This window comes from Aythya fuligula, chromosome 8 (assembly GCF_009819795.1).
Source record: "Aythya fuligula isolate bAytFul2 chromosome 8, bAytFul2.pri, whole genome shotgun sequence".
In the NCBI taxonomy this organism is placed as follows: Eukaryota; Metazoa; Chordata; class Aves; order Anseriformes; family Anatidae; genus Aythya; species Aythya fuligula.
In genome coordinates, this window is record NC_045566.1 from 1,158,686 (window position 1) to 1,186,338 (window position 27,653).

Sequence of the window (27,653 nt, forward strand, 5' to 3'; positions counted from 1 at the left end):
AGGCGCAGCGCGCGCGCGCCCCGCCGCCGCACGCAGCCCCGCGGCCCGCACCGAGCCGCCGCCGCCGCCGCCGCTGCCGCTGTCACCGCGCATGCGCGTGCGCGCGCGCCCCCTCCCGCCTTCGGCCGGGGACGCGCGGGGGGGCGGCGCCTGCGCAGTGGGGCGGGGAGGGGGGGGGGAGGAGGCTGCTGCGCCTCAGTGCGTGCGCGCCGCGGGTGTGGCGCATGTGCAGAGTGCTCGGTTGGTTCCTGAGGGACCAAAAGTGGTTGTAAAAGAATCACAGAATCACAGAATTTCTAGGTTGGAAGAGACCTCAAGATCATCGAGTCCAACCTCTGACCTAACGCTAACAGTCCCCACTAAACCATTTCCCTAAGCTCTACATCTAAACGGCTTTTAAAGACTTCCAGGGATGGTGACTCCACCACTTCCCTGGGCAGCCTGTTCCAATGTGAACGTTAACGTGCATAAAGGTGTTTGTAGCGTTAATCAGTGCGGGAACGCCGCCCCTTCCAGCCCCTGTCACGGCTTCTGGGGGAGTCACCTCGGCTTGCTTCACCCCCGCGCTTGCAGATGTCTGCCTCCAAGTTTAACTTGAGCGCCTCACGCACAACTGGCAGGTGCCAGCGCTTTATTTAAAGGCCGTGTTGAAATATCCGGAGTTTTCCTATGGGGTGGTGCCCGGTGACACCCAGCATGAGAGGAAAAATGAGGTTAAAAACGAAAGGGCCAAGTCCTTGGTCACAGCCCAGAGAACGACGTATGGCAGGGGCTCGAATCACCAACCCGCTCACCACAGTGGTATTTAGCCCTTAACGAACTACTTCTACATTCAATGGAACTTAGATTGTAGATTAAAAAAAATAAAAGTAAAAAGGTTGTGTTTGGAACACCAGGTGCTTGAAAACTCAAATGGCTGTAAGTTTTTAATGACTGAGGGAGAAGCGTGTTCCTTTATTCGCTTCTCAGAGGATCCGCTGGGTGGGTCAGACACCGATCGCACCCAGGAGCCGAAGCCAGGGCTGGTCACCAGTAATGGCAGGTGTTGGTGGGCAGCCAGCGCTGATCAGGTGGGAGTCACAGAATCACTGAATATCCTGAGTTGGAAGGGACCCATAAGGATCATCAACTCCAGCTCCTGGAGTATTTTCACTTAGTTTGCCAACGCTGGGCGACAAGGAAATGAATTGAAGTAAAAGTGCCTTTTTGTGTGGCATACCTCGCATGTATATTTACAGTGTTTTCCAGGTTATTTGGTCTGCATTCACTCCTGCGACAAAGGTGAAGACCTTAAATAAAAAGGGGGAGAGGAAGGAAGTGAAATCTGAGCAACACAGCATCCAGTTGCAGCTGGCTTGTATCTCCATCTCCTTTTGTAGGAATTTTGTACCCTCCGTTCTGCTGCCATCACGCAGTTCCCGGCCTGGCTTCCCTCCCCACACGCCCGGCTTTGTACCCTCTCCCTCCCCAGCCCCAGGCTTTTTGGTGCGGCACCAAATGGCGCTGGGGCTGAGGCCGGGGCCGTGCCTCCCGCTGCTGCCTCCCTGAGCCCGGGGCGGGCGCTGGGCCGGGCCCCGCCACCCTGCGGGGCGGTGCCGGCGGCCGAGGCTCGGGATGGCGGCGGCGGCGGCGCGGAGGGCGCGGCCGGGGCAGCCCCGCTCCGGCTTCGGGCGGGCGGCGGAGGAGCCGGGCCCCGCCGTGCCTCAGGGGCTGCTCCGGGCCGCCCGCAAGAGCGGGCAGCTCAACCTCGCGGGCCGCGGCCTCGGCCAGGGTGAGCGCGGGCGGGGGAGCCGGGGAGCTGCGGCTGCAGCGCCGGGAGGGCCGGGGGCTTCCAAAATACAGCGATAAGGGAGGGCAGAAAGATCTACAGGGGGTACAGCGGCCATAAGGAGCGCTCCCTGCCCTCCCGCCCTCGTTGCTGCCGCCTCCAGCCACGTCCAGTTGTCAGCTCTGGAGAAATCTCCAGAAGTGTAATCGTGTGCATGCGGAAAGCACTCAGAATGGGGAAATTTCAGGGTGAGTAGCAGGTGTATGTAGCTGACCCGTGTGTGTTTGTGCTTGTAGTGCCTCAGCATGTGTGGCGGATAAATTTGGACACTCCGGAGGAAGCCCATCAGAATCTCTCTTTCGGTGCCGCGGATCGCTGGTGGGAGCAGACAGACCTGACCAAGCTGATTTTAGCCTCAAACAAGCTGCAGCTTCTTTCAGAGGATGTCAAGCTTCTGCCTGCACTCACTGTTCTAGATGTATGTACAACGATCCTGCTATGTGCTCTCTCTGTAGGAGGTGGGACAGGATAGTCTTAGACCCTTGTTTTCTGTTTCCTATGGAGGTGGATGTGTAGAAGTGCCATTGGTGTGTTCTCAGGATAAAGGTTTGTTCCATACCACCCTGCTGATACATCAGTTTGTACACTGGTCGTAGGCATTGTTCTGTAGAAAGATCTAGGAAATATTAATATGGGCACTGAAAGAAGATCTGGTATTGGATGCAATCACCTTTCATACACTTCCCCCTACTTCATATTAAATAATTTAATTTCTCACTGCTTACTGTCAATTAAGTAGAATTTTGACAGATTGGCGGTTGCAGTGCTGTTATTGGTAATTGTATCGAGTCATATACACAGCTGCTACTACTGGACAAAACTATTCTTTGTATTAGTTTTTTTAATATCTTTTTGTCTTTTGATGTTGGGGAAGAAAACCTACAAGGTGCAAATTAGTAACTCTTCTAAAAACTCTATTTTTCAGGTACACGATAATCAGCTGACATCTCTTCCATCTGCTTTAGGACAATTAGAAAATCTTCAGAAACTCGATGTCAGGTAAGCACGTTACAAAACTAGAGCATTGGTTTCCAAGGTGTGAATGAGAGATTGTAGTACAACAAGTTTTGTTGCAGAGAAGTTAACTTTTGGTTTTTAAATAGACAATATTAATATACTGAGAATCATAGGTTTTGGGTCAAAAAAATTATTTAGGTTTGTTACAATTATTTTGACTAATACTCAGTCACATTAATAGTATAATAATAATAGTATTATTTTGACTAATACTAAGTCACAGTCTCACTTGGAAGCTGAAAGCTGGTATTTTGAATAATCACACAAAAGTAGTATCAAGATTCATTTGCTTCAGTGTGGCAATTTTGTTTTAAAGGATTAAAAATGTTTTTTCTCATGAATAATATACATTGGAAATAACTATAGGCCTCGTTTATGCTCTTCATAAGTTCACATTCTTCAGTTACGAGGAATAACTATGTAAGTTTGTGCACAAGGAGAAACAGGGTACGTTCCTTTTGTGTGTGTGAACTGCATTAAAAAAATTAGATCCATCTGGAATATTGTAAATTCAGATGAGGATTAAAACTGGTCTTGAACAAATAACCAGACATAATTCCTCCTAGGAAACCAGTCCATTGCAGAGGGCTATAACAGCTGTAAGAGAGATTTTTTTTTAAAGGTGATGGTGTCCTGAACAGCATTCATATGCAAGCTACACTCTGAAAATGTTTCGCAGGAGCCTGTCTCACTGCAGCTGTAATGAACAGTCGGTCTGTGCCAATATCAGAATTTCAGGTGCATGCTGGAAATGCTTGATACTTGCTCGAGGGCCTGAACAGTTTGGATTTCAAGGGGTCATGGTGGCTAGGACAGCCCTGTAGGTATTAGGGTTGTAACCCTAGTTTGGATGGCATCATGTGTAACAGAAGTTTTTTCATGCAGTTATGTTCTTGAAACTACTTAGTGATTGAAATTTCCCTTTGTTTTCCACATTTTAATACCAGCCATAACAAACTGAAAAGTATCCCGGAAGAGTTGATGCAGTTGTCGCACCTGAAGAGCCTTCTTCTTCAGCACAACGAGCTGAGCGACTTGCCGGATGGGTTTGGGCAGCTTGTCAGTTTAGAAGAATTGGTAAATTACAACTTTTTGAAAAATATTTATTTGCTCAGAAATGTCAATTTATCCATGTTTTTCTACTGCAAATGTAAATCACAAAAAAAAAAAAGTCTTACATTGCAGAACCTTATGAATATCCCAGTCATTTATGTAGCTTATCAGCTATTACGTTTTTGTGTGTTTGCTCAAAACCAAGCTTTACTTTGGGTTTGCCGAATATTTTAAGAAAAATCAAATCCCATATGATCTGTCAGTCCTGGGAGACTTGTCTCAGCCATTCACATTTCTACCAGGGAGATCCTGAAGATGTCAGCAAACTAGTTTTAATGTTCTGCCAGTAATTAACTTTACAGTAGCAGTACTCATGGGATACTTTAAACATCTCTCTTTGTAACCTCTTTCTCTCTCTTTTTATTTAATCTTCAGGATCTGTCCAACAATCATCTTACAGACATTCCAACAAGTTTTGCTTTGCTCGTTAACTTAGTGCGACTCAACTTGGCTTGTAATCAACTCAAGAACCTGCCTGCAGATCTCAGTGCGATGAAAAGTAAATTTGTTTCCTCAGCTTATTAAGTGTCATACAGCCATTTCTGTGGTTATGTTCGGAAACTTCTTGTATGTTATTCAGGATTAAGACAGTACGTTTTGAAGGAGTTAAAGTATTCTCAAGAGCTCTAGTTCAGTGTTATGAAAAAAAATCAGCTACAGCTACTATATATCAAGCTTAAGTCCTCTCGTGGTTTGTGTTTCTTGACAAATGGAGCACAGGGAATTGTTAGAAAAGCCTAAGGATTACTGTTGCTCAGCTTTGAAGATATTAGCCTTAAAACTGCAATAAGCAATTTGACAAATGTTTTCTTTAATGCATATTTTGAGTGGAAAATAAAGCATAAATAAGAGGGTTGAATTCATTGGAAAGAGAAAAAACGTGAATTTGTCACTGATGAAAAAATCTACTTTTACTGTTCAAATGTTAAATATCAAGCTTATTCATGTCAGATGCATATTTGAATAGCCGTGGCAGATCTGATGGCAGGACCAGGTGGTAGATTGCCATCTTTTTTTAAATGCTACAAAAATTATCTGCAGATCTTTCTGAGGTGGTCTGTGATATCAGACTGAACGTTTCCTGTTATCTCCAAATGAGAACTGGTATCTGGTAGGGTCACTGGAGGCATTCCAGAATGTCTGTGAAGAACGAATGAAAAACAAATGTTTCGTTTTCAGAAATGCTGATGCTAACTGACTTGATTCCTTCCAAAATTCCAATTGGCAAAATGTTTTTAGGCCTACATCAAAAAGCAGGAAATGTGTGCTTCTGCAGAAAACCATTTTTATTTTCTTTCTTTGTCATTTGCACACTTACTTCTGTAGGCTTAAGACAACTGGACTGTACTAAAAACTACCTGGAAACTGTACCTGCTGAATTGGCGAGTATGGCATCTTTGGAACAACTTTATCTGAGAAAAAATAAATTACGTTCCTTACCAGAACTTCCCTCATGCAAACTACTGAAGGTAAGGTTTGAAATAGTTGGTGCACTGTAAATGTGTTTGCAGTAAACTTCTAAAATAATGATTGTTATGTCAGGAGTTACTGTGAATCACTGCGGTCAAAAATTAAGAATTCCCTGCATAGAATTCTGTTTAATATGTACCCATTTGCAATTACTCTTATTGTCCGCGTTGGTCTGTCCTAATGTCCTTTGGAAGGCAAATTTACAGTGGTGCTCTTCAGATTTGGAAAACAAAAGAAATATTTAAGGAGAAGAATGACTGAAAAATAGATGTAATGTTGTCTGCAACAGTTGTGTTTTATCTCTGGCAACATCTTCTGGATGAATTTACTTTGTTCACTGTATTTTTTTCTTTGTAACTGCGGAGAAAATATGCACTTGAAAGAATCCCATCTTTCAAATATTTTGTAGCCTTAGTTCCCCATATGTTTATAATTGAAAATTCCCTGGCTGGGAACATCATGTTTTTGTTGCTCTACTAACAGAAACATGATTGGGCCAACTGAATGCCTGTATCACTGTTGTTTCCAATGACCAAATCCATCACTGAATGCAGACACCTTAGTTCCTCCAAACTCTGAACTCAGCCTTTACAATCCCAGGCTATTGCAGCATTTTCTAACCAAGCTCCTGCTGCTGTGAGAAGTTCAGTGTCTGTAGGGCATCCAGTAGCATGGGTCTCTTTGGTCTAAAGCACCGTTCAGTTCTTCCATTGTAAGTGAAGCCTTTCCAGTAGGGCAATGGAGAGCTGCCATCTCAGCTTCCTATAGCTTAGAATTTAAGAAACTTCTTGGGTAAAGTAGTTGTTAACAAGTTCTTGACAAAAGCGGAGCAGATTTATTTCTAACTTGGACATGAAACTCAAAGCTGGGAGTTCTCTGTTGGTTTCAAAACAAGCTGAGTTCAGACACATGTCCCCGGATCTTTGGAAGCTTTGATGTTTCCTGTGTAGATAAGTGGGTATCAAGATCTGTATCTTCTCCACACCATATGTTTTGGCTAGTGCCATGATTTGGGAGATTAATAACTTGCAGGGTAATTTTACCAGGGTAACATAACTCTGTGAGGGATCTCTGTCTCCACAGGAATTACATGCTGGTGAAAATCAGATTGAAATATTAAATGCAGAGAATCTTAAGCATCTGAATTCCCTCTCTGTATTGGAACTGAGAGACAACAAGATAAAATCAGTTCCTGATGAAATTACTCTGCTTCAGAAGTTGGAGCGACTTGACCTTGCCAACAATGATATCAGTAGGTAATAATAAAAACCACGTATGTCTGCGACAAGGCCTTGCTCAGGGCATCTACTGATGGCTAATTCTGTAGCTAATGTATTACTCTTTGTAAAATGTGATTAAAAAAGGACTTGGTTGTAAAATGGAGGAGCCCGTTCTGTGTTATGTAAATGCTGTGATCAAACTCTGCCTTTATTAAATGTAATACATTCTGCATCTTTTTATTTGAACCCAGAGCTTCAGAATAGCAGGCCATCTGACAAATAATTGCAAGTGCTTTGGGATTTATTTTGAAGCTGCTTTGAACTGAAATGGGTTGTTTCTGTTTGCAGATTGCCCTATACATTGGGGAACCTTCCGCAGTTGAAATTCCTGGCATTAGAGGGAAACCCTTTGAGAACCATTCGAAGAGACCTTCTACAAGTAAGCACGTTTAGGTAGTGTTGAAAATTTGGCTCTGTTGCATACTTATGTTATCCAAATCATGTAGCCAAAATATTATTAGAAAACATCGTAGCCTGCACAACTTTAATCTGTCTCTTTTGTTTGTGTAATTCATGTGCTCTTTCCGTGGGAGTCTGATAAAATGCTTTAGATCATAAGGACTGTGGAATAAAGGAGGTTGATGCTTCATAGGACCCATTTCTGATTTGCTGCAGAAGCTGTAATATATATTGCAAACAAAGCAACAGATGTCTGGGGAGAAAAGGATAAGGCAGCTGTCTGCTGCCTAATTCTGCTGCAAGTCACAGTTCATTGCAGTGCTAGGCAAGTTCTTTATGTCAGGCTTTTCGTAGATGAGCGTGGATTTCTGTTTCTCATTTCCTGCTTGCCTGAATTAAGGATCTAGGATTCAATTTCCAAAGAGTTTTTAAAACAGATGTGTTTTGAGCCATGACAATATGAGGTACTATGTTTTCTTGTGGATAACCTACACCTCAGATCTATGTTCTCTCTGTAGGTAGATGGCAAAGCGAAGGTGTGAGTTGTGCATGAGAAAACAAGTATGAAGGGCAGCAGGGAGGCTGGAGCATGGGCACTGCTGCTGCTATAGAATTCTCTTTTATTTTTATCTCAGCAGGCTCTTCTTGGTGGTGGCATACATTATTTCTTCTTTTCTGTGCTTTCGCCAGTGCTTTAAAATAAATGTTTCCAAAGCACTTGGATTCTCTAAATACAAACAACATCAAAGGCCCTCAGTTGAAATGAATTTTTGTAATATGTCAGAAATAAGAGGGAAAACATACGTATCTGATTAAGTGTGAATTGTAGTCACTGAATTAATGAGAACGTCATACGTGATTCTGGAGTTCAGAATTGTCTTAAAATGTACATACAAAGGGGTCTGAGTTAGGGTTGCTTGGCTACTTCAGTTCTGCTGTTCCCTAGTATCTGAGGATTTACTGTCTTTCAGCAGTAAGACCACAAATATATGTAATTTTTTTTTTGTAAATATTTCTTATTTATACCAAACTACAGCTACAAGGATTCCAGTATGACATTTTTTACTTACACCATCTTGATCCGTTTCCATTACACTGGAAATTTATAGCTGGAATTTTATGTGCCTGACTAGATTTTTTTCCACTTGATTTAATAGAGGAATAGATAAATCTTGTAGGGTCCCCAGGCACTTGCTAGCAGCAGGTGAATGCTGAGATGAAGGAGTTGCAAAGACGGGGGATAAAAGTATAGCCTAGCAGGCACAGATTCTGTCTTGTGCATCCCTGATTCATCTCTTCCTGTTCCTCAGGCTTCTCATTCTGGTCTGAAACCCACTCTTGTGTTTTGTTTTGCTTTGTTTGTTTGTTTTTCCAAAATCCAGTCATCTCTTATTAAATCCTAGTCTCTCCTATTTGCATAAAATTATCACCTGACTGCTGAGCTTTGTCTTACTGTCTGCCTTCCTCTCCATGAGCCAGATGACCATCACTTAACTTTCTGTTTGACCTTCACCTTTTTCTTTTTAGTTTCTCCTATATGGGCTTCTCTTGCCTTGCTCAGCTCAGCAGATGCCAAGTCTTCCTGTGTCTGCATTCACTCCCAATCTTCTCCAGCCTCTCTTTCTCTGTCTTCTGTCTTCAATTTCTGTCTGGTTTCATTAGATTCCTTGTGAGAATTCTTCCTTTCCCTTCTCCATGTTTTGTTTTTCCCCTCCGCATTCAGATCAGTCTCTTCTTGTGTATAATAAATGTCAGCTAGAATGAGAAATGTTAATTCATATTCACTGCTTAAGTTCAGTCTCTTCTTTTAAAACTTAGAGGAGAAACACTCAAAATCATGAGGAAAGCCTAGTTTTATCCTAAAACAGATGGGCTGGATGAGATTATGCTTAATTACTCAGAGATTGTGCAGATAGTAACTGAGTTTGACCAGTAGAGGTTGCTATGAGATGATTGCCAATCAAATCTTTGGAGAATCCAGCAGTTAAAAATCCATGCAAATACATAAACTGTGGTGATACAAACAGTTACTGGAACACTGAGCAGTCAACTTCTTTGACTAATGTTAAATTTCTTCTCCAATGCAGAATTGTGCTAGACCTTTTAAGAGAAGACTAAGTTCTTTTGAACAGTTTTTCCTCACTCTTGGCCAAAGTCTTTAGATTAAAAGCTAAAAATGTGCAGCCTAAGGTGGTAACATGGGTCTGGACATTTCCGTCTGGAATAAACAACACTCTAAATAAGCAAGTTCATAAGCTACCACAAGAGAGTTTTTCTACACAACCTGTTAGGTAGTTTTTATAGTTAGCAGTGCTATGAGCTCTACCTGTGTGACTGAAATTGTCATTCCTGATTGTCAGAACAGCTGTATAAATACTGGCTAGCAGATGCTTACTGATCTTTCCTTTTCTTTTCTTTCTTTTTTAAGAAGGGTACCCAGGAACTTCTGAAATACCTAAGAAGCAAAATCCAAGGTATATTGTTCCATCGCACTGCATTTTACAGATAATCTTTCTAAGAAATTGCAATAAGCTAGAGTCTACTCCGGGTAGCAGTTTTAATCCAGTTTCCTCCAGTTTTCCCGCAGTAATAGTTTTCTTTACTCAACAATGTGCTCTTATATCTCACTGTTGTTTCTTTTTCTTATTCTATTGGATAATACTGAACAACAAGCATTCTTTATGGGTTACTGTCACTTAGAAAAATAATCTTAAGTGTTATCCCCTGGTCCCTTTATGCATTTTGGATGAAGAATTCCAGTAGCTTTTTATTTTTTCCCTGAGCATCACAGGAAGTTTATATAACAAGTTCTTCATTTTAAGCTTGCCATCTGTCTGCTGGCTTGGTCGCAGTATGGAAGGGCAGGTGAGATTATGCAAAGGTACTCTGTATTATTGATTCATTCATGTGGGAATGTGGGCAGTAAAGTCCAGTGATTCCCAGAAAGTATATGCATGAAAAAGTCTGCCTTGAAATCATGGTGGTGCCATAAGGTCCAGCATGTAGCTAACGAATAGTATAAAAAATTCTGGGGGAGAAAGTAGTTGACTATTTTAAAGAAAATTCTAATCTTGGCCTACTAGAATTCATCTTTCTATGACGTATGAGTCTTGATCCCAACATTCCCTATAGAAATAATTAAAAAGTCATAAAGCAGAAATTCAGATGGAATATCTCAAGATTAATTCTCTGGATGCCTGCTGTATGTTTTTGCAGAATCTTCTTTTGGATTCTGAGATCCAACTGCATGGATTAAAAACCACCTAGCTAGTTGTGTATCACATTTCTCTTACAGATGCAGTACATTTTACTACCACCAGTTCTTTTTACAAAAAGGGATCAGAAGTTTTTAGTTGCTTCCATGAATGGAAATCACTTTTCAGATTATTACCTGGGCCTCCCATTCAGCGAGATACTTTGCCTTTTTTTAGTTTTGTGCTGTATTTTCTAAGTAAAGTGGTGGAGATGACACTGTGTTTTTGATTATATAGGAAACAGGCTGTCAGAGTCTAAGCAAATGGCATGTTGAGGAGATGAAATCTTTTCAAAAACAGGATTTTTTTTTACCATCTTTAGAAATCTTCATCTTTCTTAAAATGTATGACATGAAATAGGCAAAATAACCGGGTTTGCTGATCATGTTAAATATCATATGGAAATGATTTTGCAGCGCTTAAATGGCAAAAAATGCTTAACTTCTTCATTGAGAAGGGGCCTTGATAAGACACATAGGCAACTTTTATTGAACATGGTACGTGTAAATTTGTATGCTTTCTGTAAGTGGGCTTTCTTTCCATCTGCCAGATGATGGCAGCATTAATTAGGTTACTGCAGTTTGTGAAATTGCTTCAAAATGCCCGATTCCATGCAAGTATAACCTAGGAGTAATTTCGCAAAAATTATTTGGATGCTAGAGTACATACTCAGAAGCTCACCTGGTGACCTATGACAATACAATTGTGGATAATAAAATAAGCTAATGTCCTGCATGGATGGCAGCGTTTGTGATTTTACTGTATCTGTTACAGCATCTAATAGGGAGTTAAACCAGTAGCAGTCACAGTCTTATTCGTGTAGGGATATAACTGAAAAAGTGGCTCTTAAATCTTGTTTTTGGTTCTTCTTAATGTAAGGCTTACTAGCTGGGCTTAGCAGCAATAGTCAGTTGACTTCTATTCACAAATGCCACTGAATTTCCTACAGTTTTGTTCATTTATTTTAATGGAAGCTGGGTTTATCATGCTTGGACTCCTGGGTAAGCTTCACCCTACTTAAGCATATGTTGAATGCCTAGGGTGTGATGCCGCAGCTCAGACATGCAGAGCATTTTTAATTGACTGCTTTTCTTACATACTCAAAGGAGCAAACAACTTTTTCATGTGGATTGTAGAGAGTAATCAAAAGGAGCTTTACAGAGGAGGATATTAGGAAGGTTTTTGTAAATATTAATGTTTTAACTGTAATTATGGTCAGGTTTGCTGTTCTGCAGATAGTTGACCCTTATCACTTCTTGCCTATCTTCCCTGTTTCTCACTGTTTCTAACCTCCACACTTTGGAGGGTACTGGCTAACAAAAGCTAGCTAGTGCTAGCATACCAGGTGTGGTGTTTAATGACGCGGTTTTTCAAAATCCAAGTCAATTCTTCCACCCCCCAAAAAAAAGAACCACAAACAACCCAAACACTGAAACCCCAAAATATATACAAAAAAAAAAAACCTTATTAGGAAAATCTTGAAATAATCTGAATTAGATTATATGCAGTCAAGCCAGAAGACAGGAAGAGTTAAAATGGCTGATGGCAGGTGACTAGGGACCCTAAAAAATTCACCATCTCTGCTGCTCAGGGCACATCTACAGCAGCCTGTAGGTTGTGTGACTGTCTGTGTGTCCTATCTCCAGATGATGGACCTAGTCCAAATGAGGAGCCTCCCGTGACAGCCATGACTCTCCCAAGCGAGTCAAGGATTAACATGCACGCCATAACTTCCCTAAAATTACTGGAGTATAGGTAAGTGTTTGGAAATATTGCCTATCTCTAAAGTTATAAGAAAACTTGTAGGACCCTTCCAACTTGCATATTCTTTCTTATATTCATTTATTTTTACCTCATGGTGTTTACCAAACACTTTTTGAATTCTGATATATTTGTGCATTTTTCACTTTAATTTGAGTGCTCAGGAGTAGGCAGATGTGATTGCAGTGTGTTTCACATCTCGTTTTCTTTTTTTTGGCCTGTGTATTGTCAAATACTCCACGATAACATTCCTTTTAACTCATTGAAATGCTTAATATCTTTAGATGCTTTTAGAAGCTTTTACGCTTCCTTAGTTATTATCATTAAGTCTCAAAAAATCTCCTGGTGGGTGAGTATTTCTTCAGTTACTTCTTAACTGTAGCCAACAATTTAACTTGTTAGGCTAGGAAAGGGGAATAAAACCCTGCTTGCTGAGAACTGCTGGGTGAAATGCACAGTCCTGCAGAGAGCTGGAACTTAGAAGGGGCTGCACTGTAGTGAAAGGGCTGGAATGGACGCTTTCAGTCTGCTCAGATGGTCAGAGGCTCCAAATTCAGTACTTACCTGAGTTACAGCGGGGGGATGTTTTCTCAGCTGAGAGGAAGAAACAAGTGAAATGCTGATTTACTCCAGTTTCTGGCCCAATATATGGCATTGACACATTTGTTGATGTAGTGACCTAATTAAGCTCATAATGATTTTTCCTAAGCAAGATGACAAAACAAGATGTCAGCTAACATGGTGCAGGGATTGGTAGCTTTTTCACAGCTGTCCTTTCAGGACTTTTATTTTAGATATTTATGTATTTCTTTTATTGCTCATCTTTTTCTAAAAGAAAATGAAAATGTTTTGTTAATAACTAGGAGATGATTAACATGTTTGTGTAACTTGGGTAAATGCTTTCTGTTGTTCAGTGAGAAGCAGGCAGCTGTGATTCCTGATGAAATGTTCAACGCAGTCAGAAGTAATCCTGTCGCCACTGTCAACTTCAGCAAAAACCAGCTGACTGCCATTCCTGCAAGGTACTTTCAGACAGATCATCCTTGTTCGTTTTTATTCTGCCTCTGTTCCTCAGTGTCTTGTGTTGTTTCCACTCAAGCATATTTACACTTCTTCCTCTCTCTGTGTACACACACACAATGCAATTGAGATGCTGAAAAATGTGCTCATGTTTCTGGTACAAGTAGCCTGCAGGTGGGTCCATTTATTAGCACAAAGATCACAGTAAAAACAAGCTTGGCTCTGCTCATCGGTGCTTACATTATACGCTGTCTTTCATACTGCTTTTCTAAGCATTGTTGAAATGAATAGGGGTGGACTCTGATGTGACTTCTAATAATTATGAAGTGCTGTACTTAACTGCAGGCTAGTATTGTTTTCCTTGCAAAGTGGTCCTTTTCCCATACGAAGATAATCTGTGTGTATTCACCACTTTGTTAGGTGATAGCTTTGGACTATTGCAGAGATCCTTTTTCAATGTGGTTTCTTCAGACAGTTTAATTGTGAGGTTTTGGGGTTTTGTCTTCAGAAGCCTGAACAATATCCATGCCTTTTTTCTTGCTAGCTATTGTCCCACCACAGCACTGGATATTATTGCACTTGTTCCTTCATCCCCAGTCAAGGAAAAGCTTTCTGTTGACAGTAAGGGGAATAAATACTCTTATTGCATAATGAGGAGGCTTACTGCATCTCTGTAAGCCTAAGAGCATCATGACAGCTGATTTTTAAGGATTCCACCCCACTCGTGGGGATAACTTACTTCCATTCTTGGACACAAATGTGCTGAACATTTAACCTTTTGCACATAGAACTCGAGGAGGTGCTATCTCACATGGAGAAAATGTCTTTTCAGTACAATTTAGTGTAGCAAATCAATTTAGTGAGATAATGCTTGCGCCGCCCATGCTTTTTCGCTCTGTGAGAGTCTGTTGCATTCAGGGGGAGGAAGGTGTAGGTGTGCAGCTGCTAGGTGCAAGGGAATTCAGTGACAATCCAGATAGGAGAGGCGAGTGTTTAGTTCATTTAATTACTTTCTGTTTTTAGGGTTATGACAGACATTCTGTTGTCAGGATTCAGCTACTAACTTTTTGAGCTTTTAAATGCTTTACATCAAAGCATCTTAATTTAATATAGAAGCAGAAAGAATAGCAAGAAGCAGCAAGTGTTGTGTTTCTTGCCGTTTGTAACAGCAGAAGTGTTGAACAGAATCAAAAGATGGAAATAAAATGGCAATCTCTTTCAGTTTGATTGCTTAAAGATGGATAGTCTTCCTGTCAAAGCACTTGCAGGACTGGCGATGGAAGTGATTGTCATTTCTGCCATAATTTCTGAAATCTCTAAACTGCATTTAAGTGAGTAGGCTTTCTTAGCAAATTTACTCTCCTAATAACTTTTTAAAAGTGCTTCTGAGCTTTGTTTTTACATCAAGTGTAACTCTCCAGGATGGAGAGTTTTCAGAGGTGGTTTCTATAATCTTCACAAAATTGCTTCTGAAACATCAAGAAACACCAAATGTTCTTGATTTGTAGATTTCTAGAATGAAATATTTTTTTCAGCAACTTAGAATGCAACACGTGCTTACATAGTAAAAGGATTTTCACGTTGGTTTCAGGATCGTGGAGCTGAAGGACTCACTTTGTGATCTCAACTTTGGCTTCAACAAAATCTCATCTATTTCCTCGGAGCTCTGCATGCTTCATAAGCTGACACATTTGGATATCAGGTTTGTGACGTGTGTTGGACTTCCTTTCCCAGTGACTTGTTTTCGTGCCTTTTTAAACCAGCCATCTGTTGCAGTGGAATAGCAGTACTGAAATAATTTTTCATTTCCCAAAACAGCTCCGTAGCAGCTGAATGACCGGCAGATCCAAAATAGCAAGTGGCCTAGATTCAGGCACTGGTTAAAGCACAAAACAAGTGGGCAAGCTCCAAGATTTGCTGTGATGGAAGGGCTTGCCTCAGTCACTCAGTGGTTCTCAGAGGTGTTAAGAGCGTGTTTAAAAACAAAACAACACGGAAAAAAAATAATCCTGGGGGATATCTGGGAAGTAGGACAGTGACTGTACCAACTCTGGTGTGCTGCCTGAACCTGCAGCTGTCAACTGGGATCTTATTGCAATACAGCAAGATACTTACTGTCATTCTTCCTTGCATAACTCCTGAAATATGCTCAATGCATGTGTTTAGACCTCAGGGTTAGCTTGCTAGCATTTATTATCTTGGCTGTTTCACAAAATGAAGAGCAGCAAAGCAGAGTGCAGAGACAGGTTTGTACTTTGGCTTGGTTTAAAGTAATCTGCCTGAGGTATGTGCTGCTGGTGGAGGAGTTCTGCTGAAGACTGCAGAAATGGATGATAATGAGAGACTGATGAGGGGACAAGATTGAATATCTGATTAAGGATTTAGGCCTAAGTCTGGGCATCTTTTAGTGAGTGGCCTTTATTTTCCTGTAATGAGACTTTGTGTCATGTTCAAGAAATACCTTGTTGGTCCTTACAAAGCTCTGTCTTCATTTTATTTAAGAATGGCTTCCTGTTGTGGGAAACTGTGCAGTAACAGTAGCCATAAACAAGTTTGTTAGAGCAACTGGATAGCAGGCTGAATGAATTTTGAAGAGGTTTAGACTTATCTTAGTGATTCATGTTGGCACCAACATCTGGGCTGTTTCATGAGATTTCCTCTGAAACCCAAGTAGCAGAATGCCTGCTTCAGAACTGTTAGATGCTTTGAAATGCCTGGGAATCTTTTAGAGAACAGGCTTTTATGTTTTCTTATTGGCAAAAAATGAAAATGCAAACCTGGTTTGCACTCTTGAGCATGGTCTTGATCCACTTACGAAGCAATATAGTGGTTTAAAAGAGCACGTTAACACTGATAAATATGCGTATTCCGTCTGTGGATTCTTAATTTAAACATCTTAGAAGTTAGTGATTATTCTTTGTCTTCGTTTGATACACAGAAATAATTTTTTGACATCTTTGCCTGAAGAAATGGAGGCACTGACAACACTACAAGTAATAAATCTTTCTTTTAATAGGTAAGCAACTGGTTTTTTGTTTGTTTTTGTAACAAAAAAATCAATATAATTTTAATGTGTTATAAGATTGAGTAGGGACTTCATCAGCTAACTGTGAGTTTAAACAGTTGAAAAGAACGTATTTCTTTACACAACGGTAATATATTTTTGGAACATCCTGCCACAAGTTTTTGGAGAGAGACAGTAGAAACCAGTTAAAAAAGGGTTTAAACAATCTTGTGAATGATAAATCAAAAAATGGCTTCCAGCAGGACTACCCTGCAGCGTCCCTAACACAACAGTTCTGGATGATGGAAAAATACAAGGGGAGTGGGCCACAGGAAGCAGCTGGGAGGTGGCCGTAACTAATAATTAGCCACCGTGTTGGGCTGGAAGCATCTTCCTCTGGCTCAGCAGGGCAGTTGTTAAGTACACAGGAAAACGACTGCCCATTGCTCTCCCCTCCTTACACTGGAGAGTCCCCTTCTGTGTGACACAAACTGTCATTCACAGCTGGCCTGTAGTTCTGTTACAGGTGCTGAGCTGTCACTGTGCAAATTCTGTCCAGCTTTTTCACCGTGTGCAAGATAATAAAATAACCAATGCTTTCTCCTTCCAGAGCAGCACGTTTAAACATTGAATTTCAGTAGACAACACTAAAATGCCATCTCACTTAAAAGGCTGTTAATTTTTGAATGCCTTGTTTCTGACTTTCATTTGTTTTCCTCCTTTTTACCGAAGGTTTAAAGTATTTCCCAGTGTCCTTTACCGCATCCTAGCACTGGAGACCATCCTGCTCAGTAACAATCAGGTTGGGTCCATTGACCCTCTGCAGTTAAAGAAGATGGAGAAGCTTGGAACACTGGACCTTCAGAACAACGACCTTCTCCAGGTGCCACCAGAACTTGGAAACTGTGAAAATCTGAGGTGTGTACTTTAAGTAACGACATGTTTTATAAAAAGTATATTCTGACTGGTTTCTTCAAGGCATGTTTTGTCAGAGGGTAAAGGGTTTAAAAAAAATCAGTCTTATTTATTAACAAGAAGATGATGCGTGATAGTATATACTATCTTGAGGTAGTCTGCATTTGGAGAATATCTCCAACTCCTGATACTGATTGCTGAGTTCTCAGCAGCTTTGACCACTCACCTATCTCAGTATGAGTGTCTTTATCAGCAGTGTATGTTCACTGTGTTCCGGCTATGGCTGAAAAAATTAAAAGAACTAAGAAAAATGCCAGATGCCTAAAAGAAGTATGAAAAAAAAAAAAAGGAAGGTTGTGTTGGTTTGTGAAATGCCATGTCAGAGCCTCAGTCAGTTACCTTGTCTGTATGTGTGTACACTGCTGGTGTGCCTGCGGACGAGCCTGTTGGCCAGGTGGGTGAGCCATAGCACTGCCTGTCAGTAACTCCAGTTGGCTCCTGAACTGTGTAAATAAATCCAATTGCTAGAAAAGAGATGGAATAACACTCTGTAAATAATAATGCTCATATAGGAACAAGGCTGTCAATATCTTCAGTTACATACCTCAAAACCAGTTGTGGATAAGTGGTCTGTGTTGTCAAAGATAGCAGATTATCGTTAGTATGGTTTTCTCCTTTAAAGGACACTTCTCGAGGGACTTAAAAAATACAAAATAAAACAACCCCTCTGAACACAAACAAGCAAAAAAAAACTCCACAGACATTTATGTTTAGTGAAGAGTGAGCTAGCAGCCAAGCTAGAAAATGGAGGGTTGCAATTTAACCCAGCTTTTCTGTTTAATTTTGCAATGTACATACTTGAGGAGCTCTTTTTCTCACTCTGTATTTTGACAGGTTGCTTTAGAAGTGGGGTATGTGTGTATTGTGCATCTACAGTAATATACCACCACTGATTTATTAGCATAAATTAAAATTCAGAAGATAGGTTAGTATGAAGTAGGGTAGCAGAAGTTAACATTTTTTGGAAGAACAAAAGAGGAGTTACGTAAGAATTTCAAGATTCATAAACCTATCTGCAGTGTGTGTGTGGTACAAGGAAAAGCCTTCATAAAATAACTCGGCATCTCTGTCTTTGCAGGACACTTCTTTTGGAAGGCAATCCCTTCCGCACTCCCCGAGCAGCCATTTTGGCAAAAGGGACAGCTGCCGTGCTAGAGTACCTGAGAAGCCGAATTCCTACCTGATAGTCCGTTTCCCTCCCAGACTTGTGAATCGAAGTACAAACACAATTCTTCTCCTGCCTGACCAAATGCTCTGCGATTATATTGCCTTCTTCCTTCTTTGTAAACTTCTTGTTAATCTGGCCCGTGCCATAAAGCATTTGTAATTCTGTTCATGGTTTGCATGTTAAGAAAGAATTCACCCATGAAATATTTCCCCCTCAAGGCTGCATGTCTCAGGAGTGCATTTTAAAATACCACAACCTACGTTTACACTTTTTTTTAATAAAGAATACAGTTGAAAGCTGCATTTAGTAAGAGAGACAATGTTTTTCTACAACTAAGCTATTTTTTTTTAAAGAACTGTAAACACCAAAGTACTTGAAAAAAGGTGTAAGTAAACTTACTGATTTTTGTATGCCTGTTTTATAATCTTCTGCAAGGTGCTTGGTCTCTCTTCACTGCTGCCTCAAACAATTAGTTACTGGTCTGTACGTGGTGAAATGCTTGAACCCTTAAACTGTATGGTTCTAAGAACACAGTGTGAAATGTACTGCAGACTGCCTGCATGCCTCACGTAAAAGTAAGCAAAATGTGGTTGCTATTGGTAGCTACTCTGAAACAATAAATGTTTGCTCTTGGATGTGTGTTTTCTTTCTACGTTTTTAAGAACGTGCTCTAAATTTTGTAGCCAGTGGCATATAGACATTTAATTTTTTTATTTAAACACACTTCAACATCATGAAAGTGATCTCTTTATTTGTAACAGTAACACATCATCGTTGTTAATAATATAAAGGAAGGGCTGCTTGATGTTACTTGCTCTGTGACTGTAGATCTGCTTCTCTGTTAGACTGCCCTAGGCCTGTGAATTGACATGAAATTGAAGAGAGATCTATCACATGGATTTCCACTGGTAGGGTTTTTGTTTGTTTTTTAAACTACGCTAAGTATTTCCATGATGGCATTTGGATGATTGAACTGCTGCTGCTCTTAGCCCTGTGACCCTCTCTTTTGTTTCCCTGCCCTGTGTAAAGCATTTGTACCACAGAGAGCAGCAAATCCTGAGCTTTTCTTCCTAAGAGTGCAGACGCTGCACTGCCATATTTGATGTCTCACCAGTAGCGATGTGCTGAACCAGTGGAGTTGCTCAGTTTTCAAGTCTCTCTCTGACATATCTGTAATTATCTGTAATTAAAATGTCTCTTTCCTGAAACGTTGCTTTGTTTGCTGGTAGATAGAGCAAACATTTCTGAAGCTGTAACTTAGATCACTGATGATGCAGGTGTAGCTGCTAGCTCCCTGGCCCAGTTTTAAGGAGATGGGTTGGTAACAACCGCCTCACCTTCCATCCCTTGTAGAACTGCGACTTTGGAAAACTCGGATCCTTTCCAATAGTAAAAAATGACAAAAAATAATTACAATAAGGTGACATTTTTATTATTTATACAATAAAGAGACTTTTTAATGTTATTCAAAACACTTTTTTAAATACTGAAAAAGTTGGGTACACCAAAGCCGAAAAATGGCTCTGCTATACACTGCACAGCATTGTTTTAGTCCCTGTATTTGTTTTATGTACAGAAGCATCTGCAAAATGCATTCTAAACACAATATGCACCTTACGGATAAGTGTCATACATGAAATAAAACTGGAAGGATACAACCTGCATGTGCAAATTAACCGACAATATAATTGATTGCACTGAATCAATAGATTTAAAATATAATTTTGAAGTACCTTTTTGCACATAAAATGAAGCAGCTTTCAAGTTCAGTTAAGTCTTTATACTGCAAAAAACATTAAGTACATTCACAATCTATGTTAATAAAGTAGTAAATATTTTTCATTCAGCTTTATTTACATTAATACTGTAATTAAACTGAAAAGTACAGTTAGTCATTTGTAATATAGCAATCTTTTAACACATACAAAAATGACCATTTTCTGTATATAATTTAAGCTCAAAATCACAATTATCTCAAAATATTAATTACAATACAGCCATCTCCATCATAATTAAACATGTCTTTTATAAAATGGTAAAATTTTTAATAAAGTAAGCTGTTGGTTTTGAACTGGATACAGTACTCACAAGTAGAAAACTTAACTGATAAGTGTTTGTTCTGACCAGGGTTTCAGGGCAAAGCCACATATGCTAGCAAAGAGACAAAGAAGGCCCCAATTTACAAAGATGAAGCCTCTTGTGCTGCAGGGCTGTGGCTCGGTTGGTGGTGCTGCAGGAAAAGCCTCACGAGGGCCGTGTAAATTCAGCATACAACGCAAAGATGTCATTCACTTCTGGAGTATTTGCTTGGATTCTCAAGCAAAGAGGATTGGCAAAGGCTTTGTTTGTTTGTTTGTTTGAACAAAACTATTTTAAGTTTATGACTATTAAATACTGTAATTTGAAATTTGCTTTTGCAACGAAAATTCACGTTGGCCGCCCCAGGCTCACGCCGCTGGGGAGGAGCGCGGGTTTCCTTGCCTGGCCTCTGGTGTCACTGCTGTGCTGCACGCGTGGCTAACGCCAGCGATCAAACGTACCAGAACCAAAGTTGTTCGAAACAAAACCAAACCACCAATTAGTTCATATCCTATCCAAACTACTGGCCTGAAAGTTGTATCATCACTTTGTATTCCACTCATACTAGCAAGACTGACAAGTGAAATAAGTCCTTAAACCTGACTGGCTGAAAATAAAATGGGAAGTCTTTGTGCCCTTGTGAAAATGAGAATTTTGAAGGCAGAAGAACTGGGAGAAGAGCGCTGAGGTGGGATGGTGAGGGTGGCAATAGCCCCTGGGTAAGGAGCTCAAGCTTTAGACAGCATTTTATTCTGAACTGGAAATCCCAAAGGTAAATTCTGCAAAGGTAAGTAGCGGATCTGCAGCCCACAGCTGAGGTTTGTAATCTGTGCTTGTTTACAAATTTGGGTAAATTGATACTTGTGTTTTCTTTCTGTTCTATGTGTCCTGCCTGGCTGTTAGGGGTTAGACCACAGTGAAGCAGATCCCCAGGTGCTTTTGAGCTTCACTTTCATCTGAGAGGCTGGGCAGCACACAAACCCCAACCCTCGTCCTGCTGCCAGTCAGTTCCCCAGGAGCCAGCGGCCAGCCTGGTCTAAATCCCTGTGTCTGAGAGCAGATCCTGCACGTGGGCAGGTTGGAACGCGTGGTTTGTCCTTTCCTCCTGTCTTTGCATTTACTGTTGCATATACCCCTGTCAGATATATACATATGTACACAGAGCTATAGGTACGCGGGCTTTTCTTTGCATAAGGAAATTCAATGCTATATTACAAGCCGGAGAGGTTTAACCAAGGAGAGTCTTTACATTTTAAGTGCTCACTAACAACAGCAAACCAATCTCACGAACACTTTGTACTGCATTTTTAGTTGAACTTTTGGGTCACGAAGATTAATGGTGTTCTCCAACATCACTGATTTGACTCTTTCGATATTAATCTATAAGCTAAACGTATGGCTATTAGAGCAATGTTTCCAAGGTCTTTCAACTGCTCAGAAAAAGGCCACCCCACAACAGCGCCGTATCTGATGGTACACGCAGACAGGGACACGTTAAAATACATCTTGGAAAACACCAACACTGATTTGAAGATAGCTATTACGAACGACTAGCCTTTAAATATCACAGCTCACCAATACCCTGAAAAAAATTGCAAACTGTGAATGGAAAATGAATGAATTATCCGGACTGAAGGGTCTGCACAGGGCTTCCTGGGGTTTTCTCTTAAAATGTTGCTCAAAATAAGAAAAGCATTTGGCGAGCAACTTTTTTTTTTTTTTTCCTTTCTTTTTTTTCTTAACAGCAGCCCACGGGGCACTGCCGTGGGGGACAGGGCACTGCTGGCAGCGTGAGCCCAGACTGCGACCACCGAGCTCCCCAGAACCTGCTGCAAAAGGAGGCTAAGGGAATTACAGCGCAGGCGTCCCTTTCCAATCTAGTCCTTCCCTGAGGATCGTTTGTTGTTTATTGCATGGGAAATCCAGAAAAGCAGAGCTGTGTGCTCACCGCAAGCGGGGCCATTGCCATGGGAACATCACAGCTGAAAGCTACCGGGGGCAGCCCTGCCGGGGAGAGCTGCCAGCAGCACGCCGGACCTTCCAGTGCTGTTTCTAACCCAGCGTGTTTCAGTCGGTATTAGCATGGCCACGAGTAGCTTCAGAAAAACAGAGCGTGTGAGTGCCGGTGTAGTTACCGTGGGAGAACATATGGGGTGCTTGGGAGTGCTGCACAGCCCGAAGGAAGGAAACCATCTGCAGTTCCCAGCCTGCTTGCCTCGATCGAAATCCCTTCACACACATGAAACTTAACCCACACACGGAACTCGCCTCTGGGTAAACTGTCACCTACCACCAGCACTTGCCATATAACCACATTTAGTTGAAAAAAATATATATAAACAATATATATATATATCACATATATCGTACCTATGTGCACAGCATGCACATAGCCGGGTTCCCTACCTGCACACCGGGCTGTACACGACCATGTACGTGAGGCTGCTGGGGACTCCAGGACAGACAAAAGGTGCACCTTATTTCGAAGGACTAATGTACAAATTCTAATCGGGCTCACTGAATCAGTTTAGTCGCTCATAGCATTAGTCCTATCTAAACATCATTTCTACAAATTTGAATAAAAATAATGCCAAAAAGGAAATATTTGGTGAGTTTGGACAATGGAGGTTGATGTTAAAGGTTCACTGCTGTTCTGTTTCATCTGGGAGGCCAAATTCACCGCAATCCCCTTTCTAGAGTCAGCAGGAGTTTTGCATAAGTTAATTTGGCATTCCATTGCACTAATTCAATTTTATTGTAATTTCGTTTTCATTATAATCCATTAATGAAAGCACTCAGCAATCTTGAACTACAGTTCTGCACACAGCCCTGGCTGATTGTGCCGCTGCGCCTCAGCTCTCAGAAACTCAGCACGCAGAAACCCAGCTGAGCACAAAACGCAGAATTAACAAACACTGAAGACTGCTTCTGCCTTTCTCGGTTTCCCATTTTTCATCTGCATGTTATCTTGGGTATAGGTGTCAGGATGGGCCCCCTGTCACCCTTCTGAGACCTGCAGCTCCCCAGCATGTTCCTGGAGCTGCTGAGCAGCCACCACAGGCTGCAGATCTCTGCCTTGGAGCTGTGTGCGGGGACGCGCTGGGTGGGTGTGCACCGAGTCCTGCGCCATGGCAGCAGGCAGCGGTACAGCAGGATTCAAAGCTGCAGCAGTAATTTACTCCGTTTTCCTGCTGGAAGGAGAAGTCATGGGGAAAATTTCTGCGCTAGGGAGCTGTGCTATCATGGACTGCCCCCGGGCATGTAGCAGCAGATGTGCAGACGTTCGCTGCACCTCCGTGTGCACGCGTGCTCATGTTCTTAAGTGATTTTTTTTGCATGAAAAGGCAAAAGTAGCTCCAAAGAGGAGCTGGGTGCGTAAGTACCTATTAATGTCCCTAATTCCCATTCAGTATAATTAATGACAAATGATGTAGGTGTCTGCAGTTTTCTGAGCATATGATGAGAAAATCCTTACTACTCTAAAGGGCAATGGGCTTAAGTATGGCAATGTTGGCCTCTGACATGCCATGCATGTTAGGATAGTTTTAGATGTGTTCTGCCAGAGTCTCTGTGGTTTGAGGGGACATTATTAGACTAAAAAACTGGAAGCTGAAAAAATGGGGTAAATAACAATCCAAACCCAAATCATATCAATTCAGCAAGCAGCTTCGGCTGGTAGCATCGAGGTTTTAATTTACTGAAAAGAATTCATTATTTAAATTTATTTTCTAGACATAATCAAATCATGTATTCAAATAGCACATTTTAGGACTAGCATTACTATAGCTCACTGGGGTACCTGCTGCTGTGCTGCCACTCAGGTGGTGCAGAAGCTCTTGCAGTGTGAATGCTTGCATGTGTTAAGTAAAAACTCGTATTGTGTGGGAACCTGCTCAGTCAGCTTGGAATTTATGGCTCATTAATGGTTATATTAATAAACCTAATCACTCCTATTGATTAAAGAGAAAGGGGGAGTTGTCAACGACCATAGGACAGGGAACTTACACTGCTAAACAAATTCCTGTGGGGAGCTGAGGTGAGGGCTGTGGGCTGTGTTTCTCTGCACAGTGCTGGGGGCTGCCCTGACCATGCTTTGCAATCGACGCCACAGAGGTAAAAAAAAAAAAGGAAAAAGAGTGCAAACAATAAAAATCCTGCTGCTCCATAACGTTAGAGGATAGTTCCTACTCCTACTGATTATGTATGGGGTACTTCTCTCTCCTTTCCCATGTGCATAGGTGGTCTTTATACGACCCTTTCCTTCCCAAATGTAACAAGTCTTTTTTTTTGAAGGCCCAGGAGCTTCCAGAGAGAGGCAAAGAATGACTGCATCAGCTTTGGGAAGCCCGAGTTCATTTGGAAACCTTGCTTTGACAGTTATGGCCAGGCTGGGGGGGGAAGGAGGGGCTGATTATGCATTTTCCTTTGTGGCTGGTGGATGGGATGAGGCCCCAGGTCCCCTCGCTGTGTAGGCAGTTTCTAAGAGCAGCCAGATGTGAATGCACAGAGATGATAACTGAGTAGAGCAAGGATTTGGGGTCCTGGCCTGGCTGTCCCTCTCTCTACCCAGTTCCTCTCCCAACACCCACAGCCAAAGTGATTGCTGTGCACGTAATAACCTCAGCAGACTGCTCTTCCTGAACTCATTGGGTTTTAGGGACTTGATGTAAGCCCCCAGCACACCAAGCAGCACGTGCAGCAGTGCTGAGCACTGGGGTGTCTCAGTAACACCAGGGACACATCAGGAATGCTGCCAGCACCTTTGATAGCTCCAGTCCTTCCACTTACTATAAACAAGACTGCAGCAAAATTCACAAAATGCATTTATACCCCTACAGCAGGACGACTAGGTCCATACAGCAGGCAGGGCAGTAGACGTAAGGGCTCTATTGTCTCTGGAAGTCATGTTAGTTTAATTCGAAGTGTGATTACCTCAGTCATTGTGCGCTTGCTTATGGGACGAGAAGAAAGGTTTGAGAATTTCTAGAGGCTCTTGTAAGCAGCAAAGTGACACGTCCTTTGCCATGCCCGTGAGCTGTAGCACCGTGACCCTGACCAGGGCCCGGCTGCAGCCCCCTGCCCGCGCTGTGGCTCTCCCTGCAGCCCACCACCACCGCTGCCAGGCCGATGGCAACAGCACCCCTCGGAAACACCTCGTGGGAGGTTTCCTTCTGTTTCGCCTTCTTGCTGTCAGTTACGCCCATGTTGTAGGCCTGAATTACTGAACCAGCAGCAGGTTTGCAGAGTTCTGTGCTGCCAGTACGCTCTGTCGAGAACAGCGCGAGGATTTTTACCTTAAGGGTTTCAAACTGAGTGCTTCAGTGGGAAAGCTCTTCCCATGCTCTCTCAGCGCCGTTCTTCTGCTCCCCCTGTGATATGTCATATCTCAGATTAAATCTATCCCCACTCGTTTTAAAGAGACTGTTACACAAATAAAGGGTTGTATAAAGGTTAAAGCCTTACTGATAATGAACATATCGAGAAGGGGATAACAGCCTGCACCAGAGCAAGAATACAGAACACCAAAGACTGGGGGAATGGGCAATGCAAGGAAGGGGCCTACAGTTTTAAATTCAAAAGTTAAAATAATAAAATTAGCAGCAACAAAAGAAGTTTTACTGCCACCCATCATAAACGTCTTCCATTTATGAAGCGTATCTGTCTAACCTCACTGTTCGTCCATTTAGTGTGTTCACATGGAATTGACTGAAAGTGCCAAAGAAAAGGAAGTTAACCAATCTCCATGTAGGTTATTTATATCTAGGTCCCAGAGTTGACAGTATCATTTATTAAGTATCTCACCCTGTATAGTGACATTTTTACTAATTAGTATGGAGCCAGCTATACACACTGCATATGTACAGGTATTTTCATAAGGCATATAATATCTTTGCATTGAAAATAAATGAACATTATTAAATTTAATTTAATATATACTTTCTTTGAGGTGTTTATGAAAATATTTTTTCTCTATATTTTTGTATGTGACATGATAGAAATATTTCATGGGAAGTACAGGTTAATATATTTTATCTTTATAAAGGCATATACAACTTTGAGGCAGTGTTTCTGATGGACAGCAGAATTCCTAAAGAATTTGTATGTGCTTCTGTGTTTTGAAATCATATGAAATTGACTTTAAGAAGTAACTTGATTAAAAAAACGCACCAATGCACAGCCAGAGGCTGACAATTAAAACTAATACATAGCCACATGAACAATATATTTATATAGTTAATATATTTTTTTCAAGATGATCGGTACTAACATAGAGTATTATACATTTGGCACTACTGTTTGCCATTGGTCCAGCAATTGGCAAAAATTTGTTTCCTATGTATAAATCTGTTTGAACATTAGATCTGGCTAGACATATTTACTATTTATAAAAAAATATTTAGACAGTAAGCTCACGTTGAATAACTAGGTCTACTGTATTCTGGAAACTCTTCAGTAGTAATACAGCTTTCTCATGTTCCATATGTACAAAACTGTGTCCATTTGCCTGCAACACAAAAACAAGAGGAAAAATCAAATGAGATCCTATTTAATATCTTCATTTTGTGGGTGCAAAGGGATATATGGAAATGAAAAACAAGCCTAAAATAAACAACAGTCATATGGTGTTTTCCTGAAAGCAGGAGTTCGAACGGTACCGCTGAGAGAACACGTTTCCCTCTTCCTGCACCGGAGAGATTCGGCACCCTCGGGGAATTAGTGCAGCTTCCAGCAGGAGAGGGACCAGGTGACCTCAGGGGCTCCCTTCCAGCCAAAGTTTCTCTCTGACTCTACAATATTCAGCATATTTTCCTAAGAATCCAGAACTCTGGGATGTAAGGGTTTCCTACACTCTGGAGCCCAAAGGAGCCAGCAGCAGCACAGCCTTGGTCTCAGACACTGCATGTATAGGGAGTGAAAAATTACTGAACAAACTGCTCTGCTTTAGTGCTAATTAAATCTTTCTGTAATTGGCTGTTAAAATGCTACTTCAAATCGTCAAACTTTAACCTAATTATCAACAGCTTACTGCATGGGATCGATAAGTAGAACCTCCACAAACAGAGCAAGGCTTGGCCTTCACCAGGCACCGAACAAAGACAGCGCTCGCTGCACACACCTGCCAGTTAGCCACCCACAACAGCTTCACAATTTGGGCCAAGGTTACACCCCAGGACTGCCGTGGCTGTGCTGCTGACCCCACACAAGGCAGGGTGACTGCTGGGCTGCCCCTGGGCTCCCCTTCCCTACAGGGCCCCCAGCAGAAGCCCCGTCACTGACCCGTGCC

The 27,653-nt window shown here is 41.6% G+C and overlaps 2 protein-coding genes across 6 annotated transcripts in view; one reads left to right on the top strand and one right to left on the bottom strand.

Annotated features, from left to right (window-relative positions):
• The first annotated feature begins 1,614 nt into the window (after nt 1-1,614).
• On the top strand, nt 1,615-18,924 carry LRRC40 (leucine rich repeat containing 40). The gene is made up of 15 exons (XM_032192212.1): nt 1,615-1,771; nt 2,065-2,246; nt 2,754-2,827; nt 3,793-3,922; nt 4,334-4,457; nt 5,285-5,427; nt 6,512-6,684; nt 6,997-7,087; nt 9,536-9,581; nt 12,008-12,116; nt 13,037-13,144; nt 14,734-14,844; nt 16,081-16,158; nt 16,879-17,064; nt 18,200-18,924. Exons 1-15 carry the CDS (start codon nt 1,615-1,617, stop codon nt 18,303-18,305), a joined length of 1,818 nt encoding a protein of 605 aa, XP_032048103.1. The 3' UTR covers nt 18,306-18,924.
• A 5,454-nt stretch (nt 18,925-24,378) lies between these two features.
• LRRC7 (leucine rich repeat containing 7) overlaps nt 24,379-27,653 on the bottom strand; it is a 170,609-nt gene continuing 167,334 nt past the window's right edge. For all 5 annotated transcript variants that reach the window (XM_032191862.1, XM_032191860.1, XM_032191861.1 and 2 more), the window contains one exon: nt 24,379-26,873. In XM_032191862.1, the coding sequence (XP_032047753.1) occupies nt 26,766-26,873 (108 nt within the window). In that variant the 3' untranslated portion in view covers nt 24,379-26,765. The remainder of the gene's footprint in view (nt 26,874-27,653) is intronic.